The sequence below is a fragment of the Mizuhopecten yessoensis genome, unplaced genomic scaffold, assembly GCF_002113885.1.
Source record: "Mizuhopecten yessoensis strain PY_sf001 unplaced genomic scaffold, ASM211388v2 scaffold716185, whole genome shotgun sequence".
In the NCBI taxonomy this organism is placed as follows: Eukaryota; Metazoa; Mollusca; class Bivalvia; order Pectinida; family Pectinidae; genus Mizuhopecten; species Mizuhopecten yessoensis.
Window position 1 is genome coordinate 244,328 of NW_018479990.1, and position 16,017 is coordinate 260,344.

The following is a 16,017-nucleotide window of genomic DNA, read 5'->3' on the forward strand; positions in this document are numbered from 1 at the left end:
TCCTGGTGTACTTTCAAAGGTCTCCTTGTAAATATTCCTTTTCTCTATATTTTGACCTGATTTCATGAATTTTTCGAAAAAAAATGTTTTAAAAAGTTACCGTTGTATTGTTAAGCGTTTGCTTATCATTATCAGTTCACCTTTCAACGCTTTTGAATATCCATAAAATACGGAAGAATTTAAAAAAATGAACATGCTATTCAGACAATGTTAATGACATGGATAGAAATCAATCATTGACACGTCTGGAGCCTATCAGTTGTCAGTCGTGATACAAATAGGTTCGTTTACAACAGGTAGTTTGTTATATGAAACAGGTTTTATGTACTAAACACAAATTATAAGGTAATGAATGTCAAAATATGATAGAAGCTTTTAATTTTTGTTCATCTGTCCTCTCAAGCAAATTTTTTGTTTTTATGTCTGCAGTTTTATTAAACTTAGACTGTAACTATGTAACGTAAAACTGTTGCTTTTGTACAATGCCTTACACGTAGCTTAACTGCATAATAAAGATCTGAAGAATTTACCTTGAAATTCTGTATATATTATGAGGACTTTTTTAACCATACGAAAAAATCTTTTTTAAGATATCTTGAGAAGCGGTTTATTCTTTTTCTCCCTTACGTTTAAGCAATAAACTGCTTTCAGTTGGCATTTATAGGCAATATGAATGCCAACTGGACAAAGGCAAATTTAATAAAGTGCGTTAGCGCTTCATGTTGGAATGCCTTTGTCCAGTTAAAATTCATATTGCCTATGAATGCCAACTGAAAGCAGTTCAATACAGATACACCTTGGTTGGTTGGTTTGGTTGGTTGATGGGTTTATAGACTACACCTCACTGACAAAGTCTGTGTTCGGTCGTCTTGAGGGGGTAAACGCCAGCTTACCGGGCCCTCGGAGATTCAAAATGGCCTGCCCATCCAGGTCACGCTCTAAGGTCTGACAGCTCCTTCGATGTCGAGAGGCTGTCGCAGCTACTGCGGTCACACGTCCGGAAACACGTCCTTTCTGTAGCCTCACTGCCCTCCTATGTTGTACCTCCAGGGAGAGGGCTTTTATAGGCCTGCCTGTTGTCCGATTACCATTAATTCTGATTGATTTAATGTGAATTGTTTGAAATGAAATGACGTCAACAATAGGTCCGTGGCATTCATAACCTATATGAATGCAACTGAATTTGGTAAAGTTATATTATAGATAGTAGCAAGGCCATGAGATGGTAAATGTAAATGTGTGAATAAAAATCAAAAACAAAAAAAAATATAGATTTTATCTTTTTAATTACTTCAAATACAATTCAAAATTCCTCATAAACCAACATTTATTTATTCACTGTATACACAAATCACAGTTACCTATATGGGACACGTGTTTTCGCACATAGTGTTAAACTAACTCTATTTCGTCCTCGATACTCCATGGTTTACGCTCACTTTCTCTCTCTACACTCCTTAAATATGTTATAGCAAAGTTGAAGGCTAGCTATTGTCACCTGTGGTTGTTAGTTTCAGCAAGGCAGAGTAACGAATTAACGTTATCCTTTGTAGTTGTTTTATCAATGTATGGTGATTAGGGAAATTTCAAAATTTCTTTTGATACAAGAAAAATGTGTAAATAATAAAGTGAAATATCAATAAAAGATCAATCGAAGATTACCGTTGAGGTTTCGAAATAAAAACCTTCCTGTGTAACTAATACATCGTTATTTTAACAGCTCCCTTGGATGAACCAGCACTGTAACTGTGTGTTCGTCATATGTTAAGCTGGCTGTAGTTGTAAGCACCACTGACGCTACCGGATATCATTATTGCGCATGTCAAGGAAATCAACTTTGTAGGGAAGCTGAAGTTGAAACTCACACTAACAAAATGGTTTGCACATGTAATAAGGAATGTAACATAGCCAGAAATGATATGTTTTCGTTATACTTTCTTCTTAAATGACATTAGACGTTAAACAAAATAGAACCAAAACTTCTATTTATAGGTATATCGACCTAGTCTGAACTTATCTTAGAAAAGAGAAAAATCTTGAAATTTGTGCGATTGTCGTAGGAAAATTAATTTATCAGCTGACATCTATTTCAAGATATTCTATGAGTTAAAAGTAGCTTCCCTGTACAGACTTCATTATGTATGTATACGTACGTATCATAAATATATGACTAAGCAGTAACAGTGACATACGTATGTCACGTTAAAGGATACATAGTTAAGAGTGATCGATTACAATGCTTGTTATTTCAATCAGCTTACACAATTTAAGCTGTCATTATAGCTACCATTATGAAAAGCATCCATATCGATCCGCATGGTTTAGCTCTTTGGTTTATTGCTTTTCTTGTTAGACGTATACATCTTTTTCCATCTGACAAACGAGGCCCATGAAGTTGACTATGTAGGACACACGTGAAAAAAACACGTGATTCGATGAATTAGTTATCTAGCCGTTCATTAAATAAGAAATGTAGGGCAGGTTATGAATATTCAGTGATTTCTAAATTATAAAGCATGCTTTTTCTTGCTTAGTATATCTAACGTAAGAACCATGAAGTGTATTTAAATAAGGAAATGTATTTAAACATACAAATGAAACATCTTCAAATACTCTCTTTCAGGATACTTTTTTTGTTGAAATATGGAGAAAGAAACAACTTGTAAATGCAATACGTTTTTTATCACAATTTTCAATATTTGAGTTTAAACGAGTGCGTGGTTAAACAAGAACAGGTATATCTTCATATTCCCGACAGAATTCAAATAAAATAAGTCCCATCTTAAAATGTGTAGTTTGTTGTATTTTGGAAGAACTGCCATCAATCTCAAAATCATAAAATACTCACATATAATCAAAACATAATTATTTCAAATGTTTTGTAACAATATCTTTCACTTTTGCCCCTAAAGGTTAAATTTAAACTCTTTTGATATTTTAACTCTTAAGTTTTAACATAAACGTTCTGGAAGATAAATGATCACCACCAGAAAAAACATGAACATTTCCGCTATTTGATATGAAAAGAACATGGAAACCTTGTCAAATGTGTACTTAATGTAGGTAGATACAGTTGGGTCCTCTTCTGTATTCAGCATTGTAACCCTTATGATTCATTTAAGAAAATTTTACATGATTGATGGCGTTCATCAATTTTTACAAACTGAAAAAAATATTCATGTAGTAGGACCGGAATTAATGAATACCACATGAAATACACTTTATACCCAGATTTATTCCGACTGTTACCTGTCACTAACATACTTCATAATGTATTATTGTAAAGTTCATATGGTCGTTTTTAAAAGGAAAGGAAATGTCCTTTGCATGATTTATTCAGGATATGAAGAATCATCAATAAATCAATTGTGATATATTACACGTGATTGTCACATACACTGTATGTAATGACATTGAGGAGATCGTAATGTTACAGTTGAGTTTGTTCATTACTCGCTTCTCCTTTCTATCATTGTTTAATTTTCAATTCTAGATAAATTCGTGTTACTGATAATGTTTCATTTGTATATCATTGTATTCTTTCATTATATAGCTGAACCGTTGATGAAACTAATTAATTCTGTTCGCCTGTTTCAAAGTACCATTGTCTTCAAATGCATTTAGTGATAAAATGTACTGCAAGGAACCAAATTATAGGGCACTGTAATTATTTCATCTGGTTATACGATGAATATATGTAACATGGTGTTTTTTTATATACTTATCAATTTTAAACAATAACCAGGAAGATATTCATTATGACGCACAGTAATTTATATACAGATAACTATAATATAATAAGACTTATTAATTTGATTTTAATACTGACGCGACACAAATTATACTTTTTATCAAAATTCCAGCACTCACTGAATAATAAATACTTTAACACGATATAACTGTCAACGAATGCCACAAAAATGATGTCGAATACTTTAAGTACTTCTTGCTAAAATTACAAAAGCTTTGTGTTTTAACCTAATTTTTTTTCTTAATGTTTAAAAGAACAGTGGTGATGTACACACATATACAATGTAGTATAAAATTTGATATGGAACACACAGGATAATATTAAAATGGAAATCTAACACCAGAATAGAAAAAAAAAATAACAAAATTGCAACTGTTCTTCTTTTCGCTATACAACAAAGAGTCCTAAGACTTAAGTATAAATAACGCAGTGGACTAGAGAAAAAAGCTGTACTTTGTGATAAAAGCATCAACTTGTGTATAAACATTATAGTAGAGGTATTATTTAACTCTAGATATGGGGGCATCTTTCAAAGGATTCACTTCCGGTTTTTGCAAGATGGCCGCCGCACGCCATTTCAACAATACCTATCAATAATAAGTGTTGGCCCAAGACAAACAATATCTCTGCAATTATTCTATAATTTTATGTTATATTTTATTGACGTTATCTGTTTATTTTACATAAGTGTTAGTTAACCACTTACCGACTCATTAAGGGTATCTACACGTAACTAAACAAATCTTCCTATAGCAATAAATCCAAAATTTATAAAGCGGTTTCCGATAGCAGCCGAATTAATAGTATCTACACATAGCTGTGACTTGGTCTATTTATAGTGTAAAACTAATATTTTTTTAAAGGACTCACACAACTAAATCAGCCAATCAGCAAGTGTTTCATACGTTTGTATTTCCTATCTGAAATAAGTTCCGGCTAATTACTGGGCCACTGAAGGAGTTTGATAAGGAACTGATGAAAGATTTTTAGACAAATGAAATGTTCAGGTATTTAACTTTTGAAAAATGTATACTTTTGATATATTTCTATGTCTCTGTGCTGATTTGGGGCGATTCTGTTTTGGGTCATCGGGTTTGCTTGTAAACTTCCGGTTGTCAACTTCTTGGCGCTGTGACACTCCAATATGCCACTTAACCAACCAAAAAAGTCATTTTGCAAGATAGGTATTTATGAATCTAGACAGTTGTCACTAGTTTTGAACTTCAAATACAGAAACAGAGTCATTAAGATTTCTTTTCAAAAATGTGTGTGCAAAATATTCTTCTTAGTGTCATTGATTTTGTGTTCAAATTACGGTTTTTTTCGGTCTTAAGTTTTCTCTCATTTCTCAGTCGAATCTGATAAATTAATTGCATCAGAAAATAGAAATGAATATACATTAAAAAATCTGTGGGAACACCTTGAGTAATAGCTGCAAAATTACTGTCTCTTTTATTCATATAATCATAGCGTGTGCATATATGTGACGGAGATATATTAGCCGATAATAAAAGTCGGAATAATATATGCACAGATAAAAGAACAAATACGTAAACCAGTACATGAAAACCTTGAACGCTAAGCAATGTGAACTGCATCATGATAATACAATTTGTTAATAAGCATTTTTGCACAGTAATCATTCAAGGTTTTTAATTTCGTTTTCATCCTATAAAGTAGCTTATCAGACTGATGTATAGACATATACAATATTGGCACTTGGACAAGGGACTGGCTTCACTCCTGCAGAGTAAGTAGAGCTAAAGTCACACTTTTTCCTTATTGCAGAAAAAGTATTTTATACTTGTTTTACCTGCTTATGTCTTCTAGTGTTCATACACCGAATATTTTTCTTAAGAAGACTTTCCCACGTTGAAAATGTTGATAAAAACGATATGATACTTCTGACTTTCGAATTTGACAATTTTGTTATCTTTTTTGGAGGTTAACTGGTTTTTAACTTCATTTATTTAGTACTTTTATTACTGAGGATTCGAATGTTTTTTCCCAGTGATCGAAACTGGATATAACCAGGTTTGATGCCCTCAGGTCTATAATATTGCAACAAGTTTTGGTTATTTGATAAGTATAATAATCTTATTTGAGAGATTTCTAGTTTCTCTGTAAATCATTTTTATATTGTTCATATTTTGCCCTAGTTTTATCGAATTTGAGTTAGAATTACAAGTTTTGGGCTACTTTTGTATAGTATTCAGAACAAATGATATCTTAAAACGAATACTTAGAATGCTAGTTACCCAAGCAATGAAGAAGAATTCTGTTGTTTTTAGAGTATGTTTAGCCAAAGGAAAAGGTCACTGTCACTAAAATTTGAATTTCATATAGCAAATCAGTTTCTTCATCGGCTCTCACTTTGTGGACGTGATTTTACCTTTATTTGACAAAGATTTACATGACAGATGTGTTTGATGGAGACGAAGACGCTTCTCCTTTAGACATCGAACTCGCCCTTTTTACATCGAACTTTTTCCTCAGGTGTACATGATTTGATGTATATTTATATATGTTTTATTCACCCTTTGTTTATTTTTACATTGCCATTTTAATTTCTTTGTTGCAGATATTACGAATATGTCACCCTTTCTCTTATTGGTTTTGTTCTTCGGACTCGTAACAGCAAGCAAAGGTAACAGAAATTCGGCATCGCCTACAAGCAGTTTGAGGGATTATCAATCCTCTTGTTTTGTTTGTATCAACATCACTATAATCTCCTAACTCTTAATGTATTTTGTGTGTGTGTATTTTAGAGATCATCATTACTTAAGACCTTAAATAAATTAATCATATTGTCCTACCGAATACGCATTTCTCCATTCGTGTTAATCCAGCTGTAAATAATTAAAGACCTTAACTCATTCACCCCGAGAACACGTTTGAATTCTTCCAATTCAAAGGTAGGATTAGTTCATTATGGAATTTCAGGGGTGAATTAATAAAGTCAAATAGTTATAATGTTAACATCCACACACGACTTGTAATCGTTTTGCTTTCTTTAAGGATGACTGCCCCACTGCAGAAACAAAACCCATTACTAATATTAATTACATTTAGGATATCTTCAATAAGATTCATCAGTTTGGAAATGTGTCAGTTCGAAAAGGACCAGTCGGTCCTGAATTGTTTCGACACGTTTAATACGTAATTTTTTGTGTATTAAGTAAAACTTTGATATTACATTTTGGATATAAGTGCAGTGGGACTTGACCGGAAAACAATCTTTTGATCAAGTAGGTCAGTTGGTACGTGCCCTGTATTGTGATCAGTGGTCCGGGTTCGAATCCCGGTCTAGTCTCGTTTTATTTAACAGACAACAGTGGGTTTTTTTCATAATCCATTTTTGCTTTTACATAAATTCCGTGGGACATTCAGTTTTTGGCTGTGGTACTTGAACACTTAATGCACTTTGTTTCAAGATGTTATTTTCATGATGAGAGCATTGTGTTAAGATTTTAAAAGGTTTCGAAAAGTGTTTTTCAATTGAAAATATTGTCGTCACTTTTCTCAAATTTGTCCTTATTTGTGATAAAAGTAATTATACATCAGCTATTTAAATGTTACAGAATGTATTTTCATATGTGATGGTCATTTTATTTTACAAAGTTTAAAAAATAACCGGTTTACATATTAACTTCAAAATACATAAAGGATTTGAACTCCCTGATGAACGACATAATTAAAATCCAAGAAAATGAATGGAAGAATGAATAAATAAATGAGCGGATAGAAAAAAAGTAGAATAAAATAGACTTAAAACATTCAAATAAAGAAAATATATGTAACATATTTAGAACAAGGCCTAACTGCCTCATATAGCTCCCTCCATTATGATCTTATTGGCATCGTTTCTTTCTCAAATGTTATGCTGATATTGTATTGTCTAGCTTAATGCAAGTTATTGAAAATGGTTTTATTTCTCAGATGAAATCAAACACAGTCGCCACAAACGTAGTCTTTTGAGTCTATGCTCCATGGTCGCATCACAAACTAATCACCTTATGTGTCTCCGCCTCATTCATTACGGAAACTATTGTGGCCCTCTACGCAATAATGGACCGGTGATGGACACCGTGGACCAGTAAGTATAAAATATGATTCCACGGCCACAGTAATTGTTTAGACGCTCTGTGCTGTATCTCCTTTAAAAAAAGAATCTCAGTTTGTTGTCGTTTACTATAGCAAGGAAATATATTCATTTCTTCCCCCCAAAGTGGGGGAATTTTTGTTTCTTTTTGTTGCGTTTCTTCTTCTTCTTCTTCTTCTTCTTCTTCTTCTTCTTCTTCTTCTTCTTCTTCTTCTTCTTCTTTATTATAATATATTTTCTTCTGTCAAATGGTTTCCGGAATTTTTTCTCCAAAACTACTAGCCGGATTCCTGAAATTCACATGGAAATAGGTAGGCAAATACATTTATATTTTTTCCGATTGGCCATCAGACATGGCCGCCCTGGCCTATAATTATGTAACACGTTTATGGGGGGACGCCAAGGTGAAGCCAACGGTCCCTCTCTATATCTGATTTTGCTCCAATTTAAAATTTGCAATTTCTTCCAAATGCATCATTTGTGACTACAGGGGCAGACTTGCGACTTTTGTAACGGTATTCGTCAAAATTAGAATTTGTTAAAATTTTATCCTTTTGCACTAAAAATATCTCTGTTATGAGGATTCGAAGGTCCAACTTCTTGTTTATGAAACAGGAAAACCGTAGTCACTACCCTGCAGGTCACGATGTTTGTTTTATAAATCCCTTTCAGCAACATCAATGAAGATAATATTATTCCCTAAATAGAAACGCACCCTATAACTGTCTATGCATCAATTTAGGCAAAATAACATTGATTTAACAAGACAATATAGTACCTGTATGCAGTAGAAAGGAATACTACGAGATAAACACTTTTGTTCTAGTGTTTTGATATCACAAGTGGAGCTGTGATAAGCCCTTCAGGATAAATGTGTGCGTTAATCACGGTGTTTAAAACTAGCACGATAAAATAAGTTCAAGTTTTTTTCATATTTTTATAATTCCAAGTTAGACACGTGATTAAAAGTTGATGAATTCAAATAGTTCAGTGATAATTTGTTTTTGCGTGTTTGTTGTCAATCACACGATACTGAAGGAAGGGAGAAGGCGCAGTCACGTGACATCGTAGTCATTTGAGTGATTGATTCAAAGGAGTAGTCAGTGTGATATATAAAGAGACGGTGTGTTAAGCATTACATTGACAAGAATAAATATACTAGTATATATATGGCGGCAATACAAAACCAAGAGTCATAGGTATTTCTATGTGTATTGTATGTTAAACACTGCCTTCGCATGACAGGTTCACATATTGGATACATAATACTATCATAAACAAGAGAAAAGGTTTAACGTAATAAGCTAGTGTTAATACTTTTGTAAGTTGGTTATCAAAGACACGTATTGCGTAATCTATAGATATAACATTTCTCAAACGCGTGGTAGTTAGTTATCCAGTTAACCCAACTGAATTAACATATTTTTTAATTTTTTTAAAGACACAAAGTTTACCGAGTATTATTTAACGATGTGGAAAATTAACTTCTGAGAGTTAGATACTCATAATCACCAACAACAACGTAGTTATCTCCCCCTATATTGTTAAAACAAAATCTGGAAAAATATATTTCTTTTATTTGAACCTTGTTTTCGGTGGGGGGAACAATCGCCTTAAACCCTGACGTCACAATGGCAGCTGACGCCGCAAAGCATTGTTACTTGTTCTATGACGTCATTTATGAAAAACTGACCAATTAAACACCTGCCTTCTTGTCACTTGTAATATGAATCACACGAAATGTGTTAAAGAAATTGTGCATGTTTCTCAAATACAAAATACGTGATTTTTTTTTTACTACCTTATTGACAAGCTGGCTGGCTTTTTAGGTCACCTGAGCTTTAGCTCAAGTGACCTATTGCTATCCGTTTTCGTCCGTCGTCGTCCGTCGTCCGTCGTCCGTCGTCCGTTAACATTTTACATTTCAAACTTAAAGTCAAGTTCTGCTGGGCCGATTGAACTGAAAGTTGGTAGGAATGATCGCCTCATGGTCCTGACAAAGTGTTGTTATTTTTCGGGTCGATCAGAAATCCAATATGGCCGCCACGGCCGCCATTTTGAAAACCTATTTCAAACTTAAAGTCAAGTTCTGCTGGACCGATTGAACTGAAAGTTGGTAGGAATGATCGCCTCATGGTCCTGACAAAGTGTTGTTATTTTTCGGGTCGATCAGAAATCCAATATGGCCGCCACGGCCGCCATTTTGAAAACCTATTTCAAACTTAAAGTCAAGTTCTGCTGGACCGATTGAACTGAAAGTTGGTAGGAATGATCGCCTCATGGTCCTGACAAAGTGTTGTTATTTTTCGGGTCAATCAGAAATACAATTTGGCTGCCATGGCCGCTATTTTGCTACTAAGTTCTAATAGGCCGATCTCACTTAAAATTGGTCTAGGAATGATCAGCTCATGGTCCTGACAAAGTTAAGTTAACATTATACTATTTTTTACTCAAATTGGTACATATTTCAACAACAAAAATAAATACTATAGACTCAGGTGACCGTTAAGGCCCATGGGCCTCTTGTCTAACGATGCGATATAGCCCTGTGACGCGCTCACGAGTCCAGTAATGTCAAGCGTAGTCATTAGATGGATGCATGCCTGCTCGAACGTTGTAGCATATTTTGCATGCATCAATGTAGATGTATTTAACAAAACAAGTAGTAAGCGCCGGACGAGGTAGCCCCGGTGAAGTTTTCATTTGTATTGAATTATTGTAAGAATTGACATATTCTAGCTAGACATGATGCTATATATAAAATTTCGTTTCATTGATAACTATGTTAAAGCTTTTCTTGCAAACCAAAGTTTCTAAATAAATGTTTTTGGTTCATTTTATTTCTATGTACAAATATGATTGATTTGATCAAGCAAATTAATTTAGTTAAAAAGATCTCCTCGATTGTATCATTTTCTGCTTTGAGCATGTTTGGAATCTTATGTCAACCTTTTAGAGCTTACAATATATTTCTGAACATTATAACGTTACAATGATTTCCAACTTAGTATAAATACATATAAAAAATACAGTAGCAAATTTGACCAGAATGCAGATAAAGTATTTTTCTTTTGACAGATGCTGTTTTAATCATGATCAATGTTCCGAAGCTACTCGGATGTCATGCGGAACCCCTCTAATCAGGATAATATTTGGATCCTACCGCTGGGAAAGGTCTTCAACGGATGGGAGGATTCACTGTGGTAAGTATCTTGATATTTCTTTGATATAAGTTCACGTTTACTGGCAACCCTATAGAACCACTAGGGACCGTCGCCTTAATTTCGGTTCTGAAGAATATTGACATTCTCGTTAAATTATGTTTCTGGGGCCACGAAAAATCTAAGAACAAATATTCGAATTTACTGCTTGTCACAATATATTATCCAACTTAATTGGATATATCAATTTTATTCTGATTCATACTTCTCACATCTTCTCATAACACCTTTTCATTTCAGTAATAATTACCATAACTTTAGTATGCATATACAATACCTACACCCATCTTTGTAACCCAAAAACAAAAGATTCAAATATCCCTACCTCCCTACCGTGACGTAACCCATATCTCGATGACAGAGCCACGGAGTGATCTCCCTTCCTCTTCCTTTTATGGCGCCTGCTGCCTGCTGACGCCCGGATCTTGCTCCATTTCAAAACTTTGTTTTGTCGGTTTGGTTTGAGTGTTAACTCAATGTTTTGCGCAGTTTGTGTGCCTTATACCCATCTGCCCTTGTTAATATAATTAATTTTTGTTGAAAATTATTTTTGTGCCTTTTACGGCCGGTTATTTTACTCCACGTGTGCCGGTGGTGTGCCACGGTCCGCCATTATCGTGAGTTAATTTCCGACCTCTGTTTATTTCGGTGACGGTTGTTTGTTTCGGCAAACGTTATTTATTTTAACCGTTTTCTGATTTATATTACGGGGTGAAATTCTTTCTACGTTGCGTACGTTGTACTATCGTATTTTATTATTTTTTCCCGTGTTATCTGCTTGTAAATTTTTGTTTACGTTCGCTTTGGAGGGTATGTCTCGGTCGGGACAGCGACGAGGTATAGCTCATGGGTGTTCCCATTTCTTTGTGGAACGGGACCCTCATAATGCTTGTCCCAGGTGTCGTCCTTGCAGTGAGGTTTCGCCTTGTGAACTTTGCTCACAGACTAAATCTCAGGACAAGGACTTCATTGTTCCAAAGCTACCCTCAACTTACCGAAAGAGAGATTCGTCTGTTTCTTCCGGTAAGCGAGGGAAGCAGAGAGGTAGGGGTCGTGCCACCAGCTCTCTGGGGTCTGGTGGTACTGTCTCTGTTCCTGTCTCGGGGGGTCTTGCTATGGCGAATCCCTTTCGTGAGCAGGGGATGGCTCTTCCTGTCCAGGAACTCCCTGGAGTAGAGGAGGGGCAGCCCGACCCTGGCTTGGCACAGCCAAGGGTCGAATTGGCCGGGAACGCCCGTAAGCTTTCGCGCTTGCCTTCGGGTAGGGACTACCGGCCGCCGGTCACTGACTCTGTCAGTGATCCCGGCATTCCAGGTGGTGCTGTTGTTGGGGACAGTCTTGGTGCCGGGCCTGTTCTTTCGGGTTCAGGTCCTGGTGTGACTACAGACTTTCTTTCGGGATTGTCTGTGTCTACCGGGATTAGTGACGCGCAGCTCACTAATCCCGGCACCAATGCTGGTCAGGCGTACCCTCCCGGTCAGTTACCCGGACCCGGTCCTATAAGGTCCGGTCCTGAGTTTCATTCTTCCGGGAACCTGAAGGGTTTCCCCCCAGGTGTTGGGTTTGCTGGACAGGGGGCCGGTTTCCGGCCTCCGTTTTCCCCTGGCTTAGGGTATACGGGTGCCTGCGGGCAACTACCTTGGGCCGCCCTTACCAGCCTGCGGATGGTTTTGGGTTGCGGCAGCATCCCGGCAGTTACGGGCTTAGCCCGTACATGTCCGGTTTTCCACCTGGAGGGAGTGGCGTCCATCTTCGCCCTTTGGGCAAGTTGGCGAGCCCCAGTCTCAGGCAGGCCAGTTTTTGCCAGTTCTGGGGTCACTCCTAGCCCGCGGGACCTTTCCCTTATCCCCCGGGATATGGGTTTAACCCCATGGCTTTTCCGTCGTGGAATCCTTGGGGTTTCGTCTCTCCCTCGCGGAGACGTGTTAGCAGTTCTGTTGCCCCCCCCCCCCCTTCGGGGGCGTTATCGGCCGGTCCTAAGAAGGAGTGTCGGTCCTTTAGGACTTCTGCCTCTCGGGCAGGCTCGTTGGTCTCTGGGTCCAAGGGTAGGGTTTTGACTACTAAGCCTAAACCTACAGCCACGGCCGTTAGGCGCACTGCACCTAAACGCCGGTACGGGGAGCCTTCTCTAGGGTTGGCCCCTCTGGCTGGCCCATTTCCTCCACCCGAGGCTTTTGGTCTGGATGGTGTAGAGGCTATGGACGTTGAGGGCGTGGGTATGGCAGAGGACGATGATGTTGTCCATCTTTCACCTGGTTGCTCGGATATAGACGCTGGTCTATCTGAGTCGTCTTATGACGGTCCTCAGGAGGTCTTGCCCTCAGAGGAGGACTTCCAGGATGAGGGTGACCCTGAGGCTGCTGAGGTTGAGGCCCAGCATGTGTTGTCCGGTATGCGGGGCCTTAGGGCTGACGTTTCCCGGATTCTTTGGGAGGAGGTTTGCCCACCACCTTGGGCGTCATCTGTCCCCGAGTCCATCACCCTTTTGGGTTCTTTAGTGGCTCCTCGGGTGTTCGCTCGGTCGGACCGCTCATTGCCAGAAGGCACCATTGTGTCTTCAGCTCTGGCCACCGCCCAGTCTCGGGTTTTAGAGAAGAATTCTTCTTCAACCCGTAGTCCTGGGCATGCTGGGTTGCAGCTCAGTGTTGGCGATTTGTCACTGCACGTCACTGACTATGCCACACATGATGGCCTGCTTGCCCCTCAACCAGCTAAGCTGTAATCGAGGGAACTTGCAGCCTGGCCCGGTAAATCGGTGGACCAGGTGGTGTTCGGTCCCAAAGAACCCCACAAGATGGAGAGACTGCTGCGTCTCTCCATCCAGATTCTGTCTTATATAGACTACCTGACGGTTTGTCTATATAGGGTATCCGACTTGCCTGAGGGTCGGATTACCGAGACAGAGCAGGCCGACATCCAGGACAGAGTGACCTCTGCCCTGAACGGCGCATTGAGAGCGCTGGCAGCATTACAGGTGTCATCGCTCGTCAATGTCTTGTTGGCTAGGCGGTTTTCAGTTTTGAAAACCCGCCCGGTCGATGAGCCTTACCGCTCCAGATTGTTGACTGCCCCCTTCTCAGGGTCCCCTCTTTTTGGAGGGGCCCTTCCTTCTGTTCAGAAGGATGTGAAGGAGGACTCGGCCGCCTCTGCACTTCTGGGGAAGAGGATTCAGGCTGAGAAGGCCAGTACCTCGCAGGGGTCAGCGCCTCCTAAGAAGATGGTTAAACCTTCGGCTTCGCAGTCCTCTGCATAAACCTCCCTTCAATGGCAACAAATGGAAGGGTAAGAAGGGTAAGAACTCTCCTGGGGGTAAGCAGAAGAGTTCCTGACTCTCTTCTTCCCTCCTTGGTCGTGTCAGACGACGAGTTTGGCCAAGAGGACTGCAGTCCTCTCGGCTCAAGCTTAGGTCCTTCTCCCGCAGGATTAGGCTTCGGGTCAGCAGACGATTCTCTTGCCTGGCAAGGTCTCAATCTGCCTCGACCAGATCTTCCTGTGGGGGTCGTCTTTCTGCTTTCCTTCCAGAGTGGAAGGAAATTACGGAAGACGCATGGGCCTTGTCTGTGATCAAGGAGGGGTTAGGAATTCCGGTAGTGCGGGATCCGCCCTTAGCGTCGGAACCAATCTTTTTTCCTCCACCGGGGGATCCAGAAAAGGCTCTGGCGCTCCAGGAGGAAGTAAGGACCATGCTTACCAAGGGCGCGGTCGAGGAGGTTCCTATGTCGGGATGCATTCCCGGGTTCTACTCCAGAATGTTTCTGGTTCGGAAGAAGTCCGGGGCGTGGCGTCAACAAGCACGTAGATTCTCCTCACTTCAAGATGGAGACTCCTCGGGGTATTATCGCCTCCGTGAGAGAGGGAATATGGGCGATTTCAGTAGATCTGAAGGACGCCTACTTCCACATCCCCATCAAGAAGTCGGCACGGAAGTACCTCCGTTTTACTTGCAACGGAAAGGTCTTTCAGTTCCGGGCCATGCCGTTCGGGCTCACGACTGCACCTTTGGTTTTCACCAAGCTGCTGCAGGTGCTCGTGGGATTCCTGCACTCTCGAGGAATAGATGTTCACATCTATTTTGACGACTCCCTCATGCTCCACCTAGTGAGAGAGTCTCTGGTGCAGGTCACCCGGTTGGTTCTGAAACTCTTACTCAAGGTCGGCTTCATTCCTTCCAGAGAAAAGTCGGAGGTTTCCCCATCTCAGGATTTTGTTTTTCTAGGGAACCGTTTCAATACGGTTCAGGGCATCGCCCTTCCATCGATGGAGAAGTTCGAGAATGCCTGGGCTTTGCTCTGACCTTCATCGGCCGGGTACGTTGGTTTCTCAGTTTTCTGGGATATCTCAACGCCCTGGCCGATGTGGTCCCCTTAGGGAGACTTCACATCAGGCCTCTCCAGATGTTTCTCCTTGCTAACTGGGTCCCTTCTTCAAGGGATTGGGAAGCCTTGCTTCCTCTGAACCAGTCGGTCAAGGAGTACGCACGCTGGTAGACTCATCAGGACAATGTTCTCCGAGGTGTTCCTTTGTCCAAGCCGGTTCCCACTATGACCCTGTACACGGATGCATCCATGACAGGGTGGGGAGCTTATCTCGACGGGCGTTGCCAGTCGGGGGAGTGGTCTGGGGAACAGCTCTCGGAGCACAGCAATGTGCTCGAGATGAGGGCTGTTCTGTTGGCTCTGCAGTCTTTTCGGGAGATCCTGCATTCCAAGGTGGTTTGTGTGGCTACGGACAACACTACGGTTGTCGCGTATCTGGAGAGACAGGGGGGAACCAGGTCTCACACCCTGTGTGCCCTCGCTATCCGCATTCTGCTTCTATGTCAGGAAATGCAGTTGACAATTTGTGTCAAGCATCTACCAGGCAGGTTGAATGTTCTGGCGGATACTCTTTCCAGGCGCCGCCAGCCGGTTTTGACAGAGTGGCAACTGAATCCCTCGATTTTC

General features: G+C 39.6%; 1 protein-coding gene across 1 annotated transcript in view; it reads left to right on the plus strand.

Moving 5' to 3' along the window:
- The first annotated feature begins 5,489 nt into the window (after positions 1–5,489).
- LOC110441990 (putative per-hexamer repeat protein 5) overlaps positions 5,490–16,017 on the plus strand; it is a 14,560-nt gene continuing 4,032 nt past the window's right edge. Inside the window, exons 1-4 of the mRNA XM_021485332.1 lie at positions 5,490–5,501; positions 6,333–6,398; positions 7,691–7,847; positions 10,932–11,056. Of these exons, the coding sequence (XP_021341007.1) occupies positions 6,344–6,398; positions 7,691–7,847; positions 10,932–11,056 (337 nt within the window). The 5' untranslated portion in view covers positions 5,490–5,501; positions 6,333–6,343. The remainder of the gene's footprint in view (positions 5,502–6,332; positions 6,399–7,690; positions 7,848–10,931; positions 11,057–16,017) is intronic.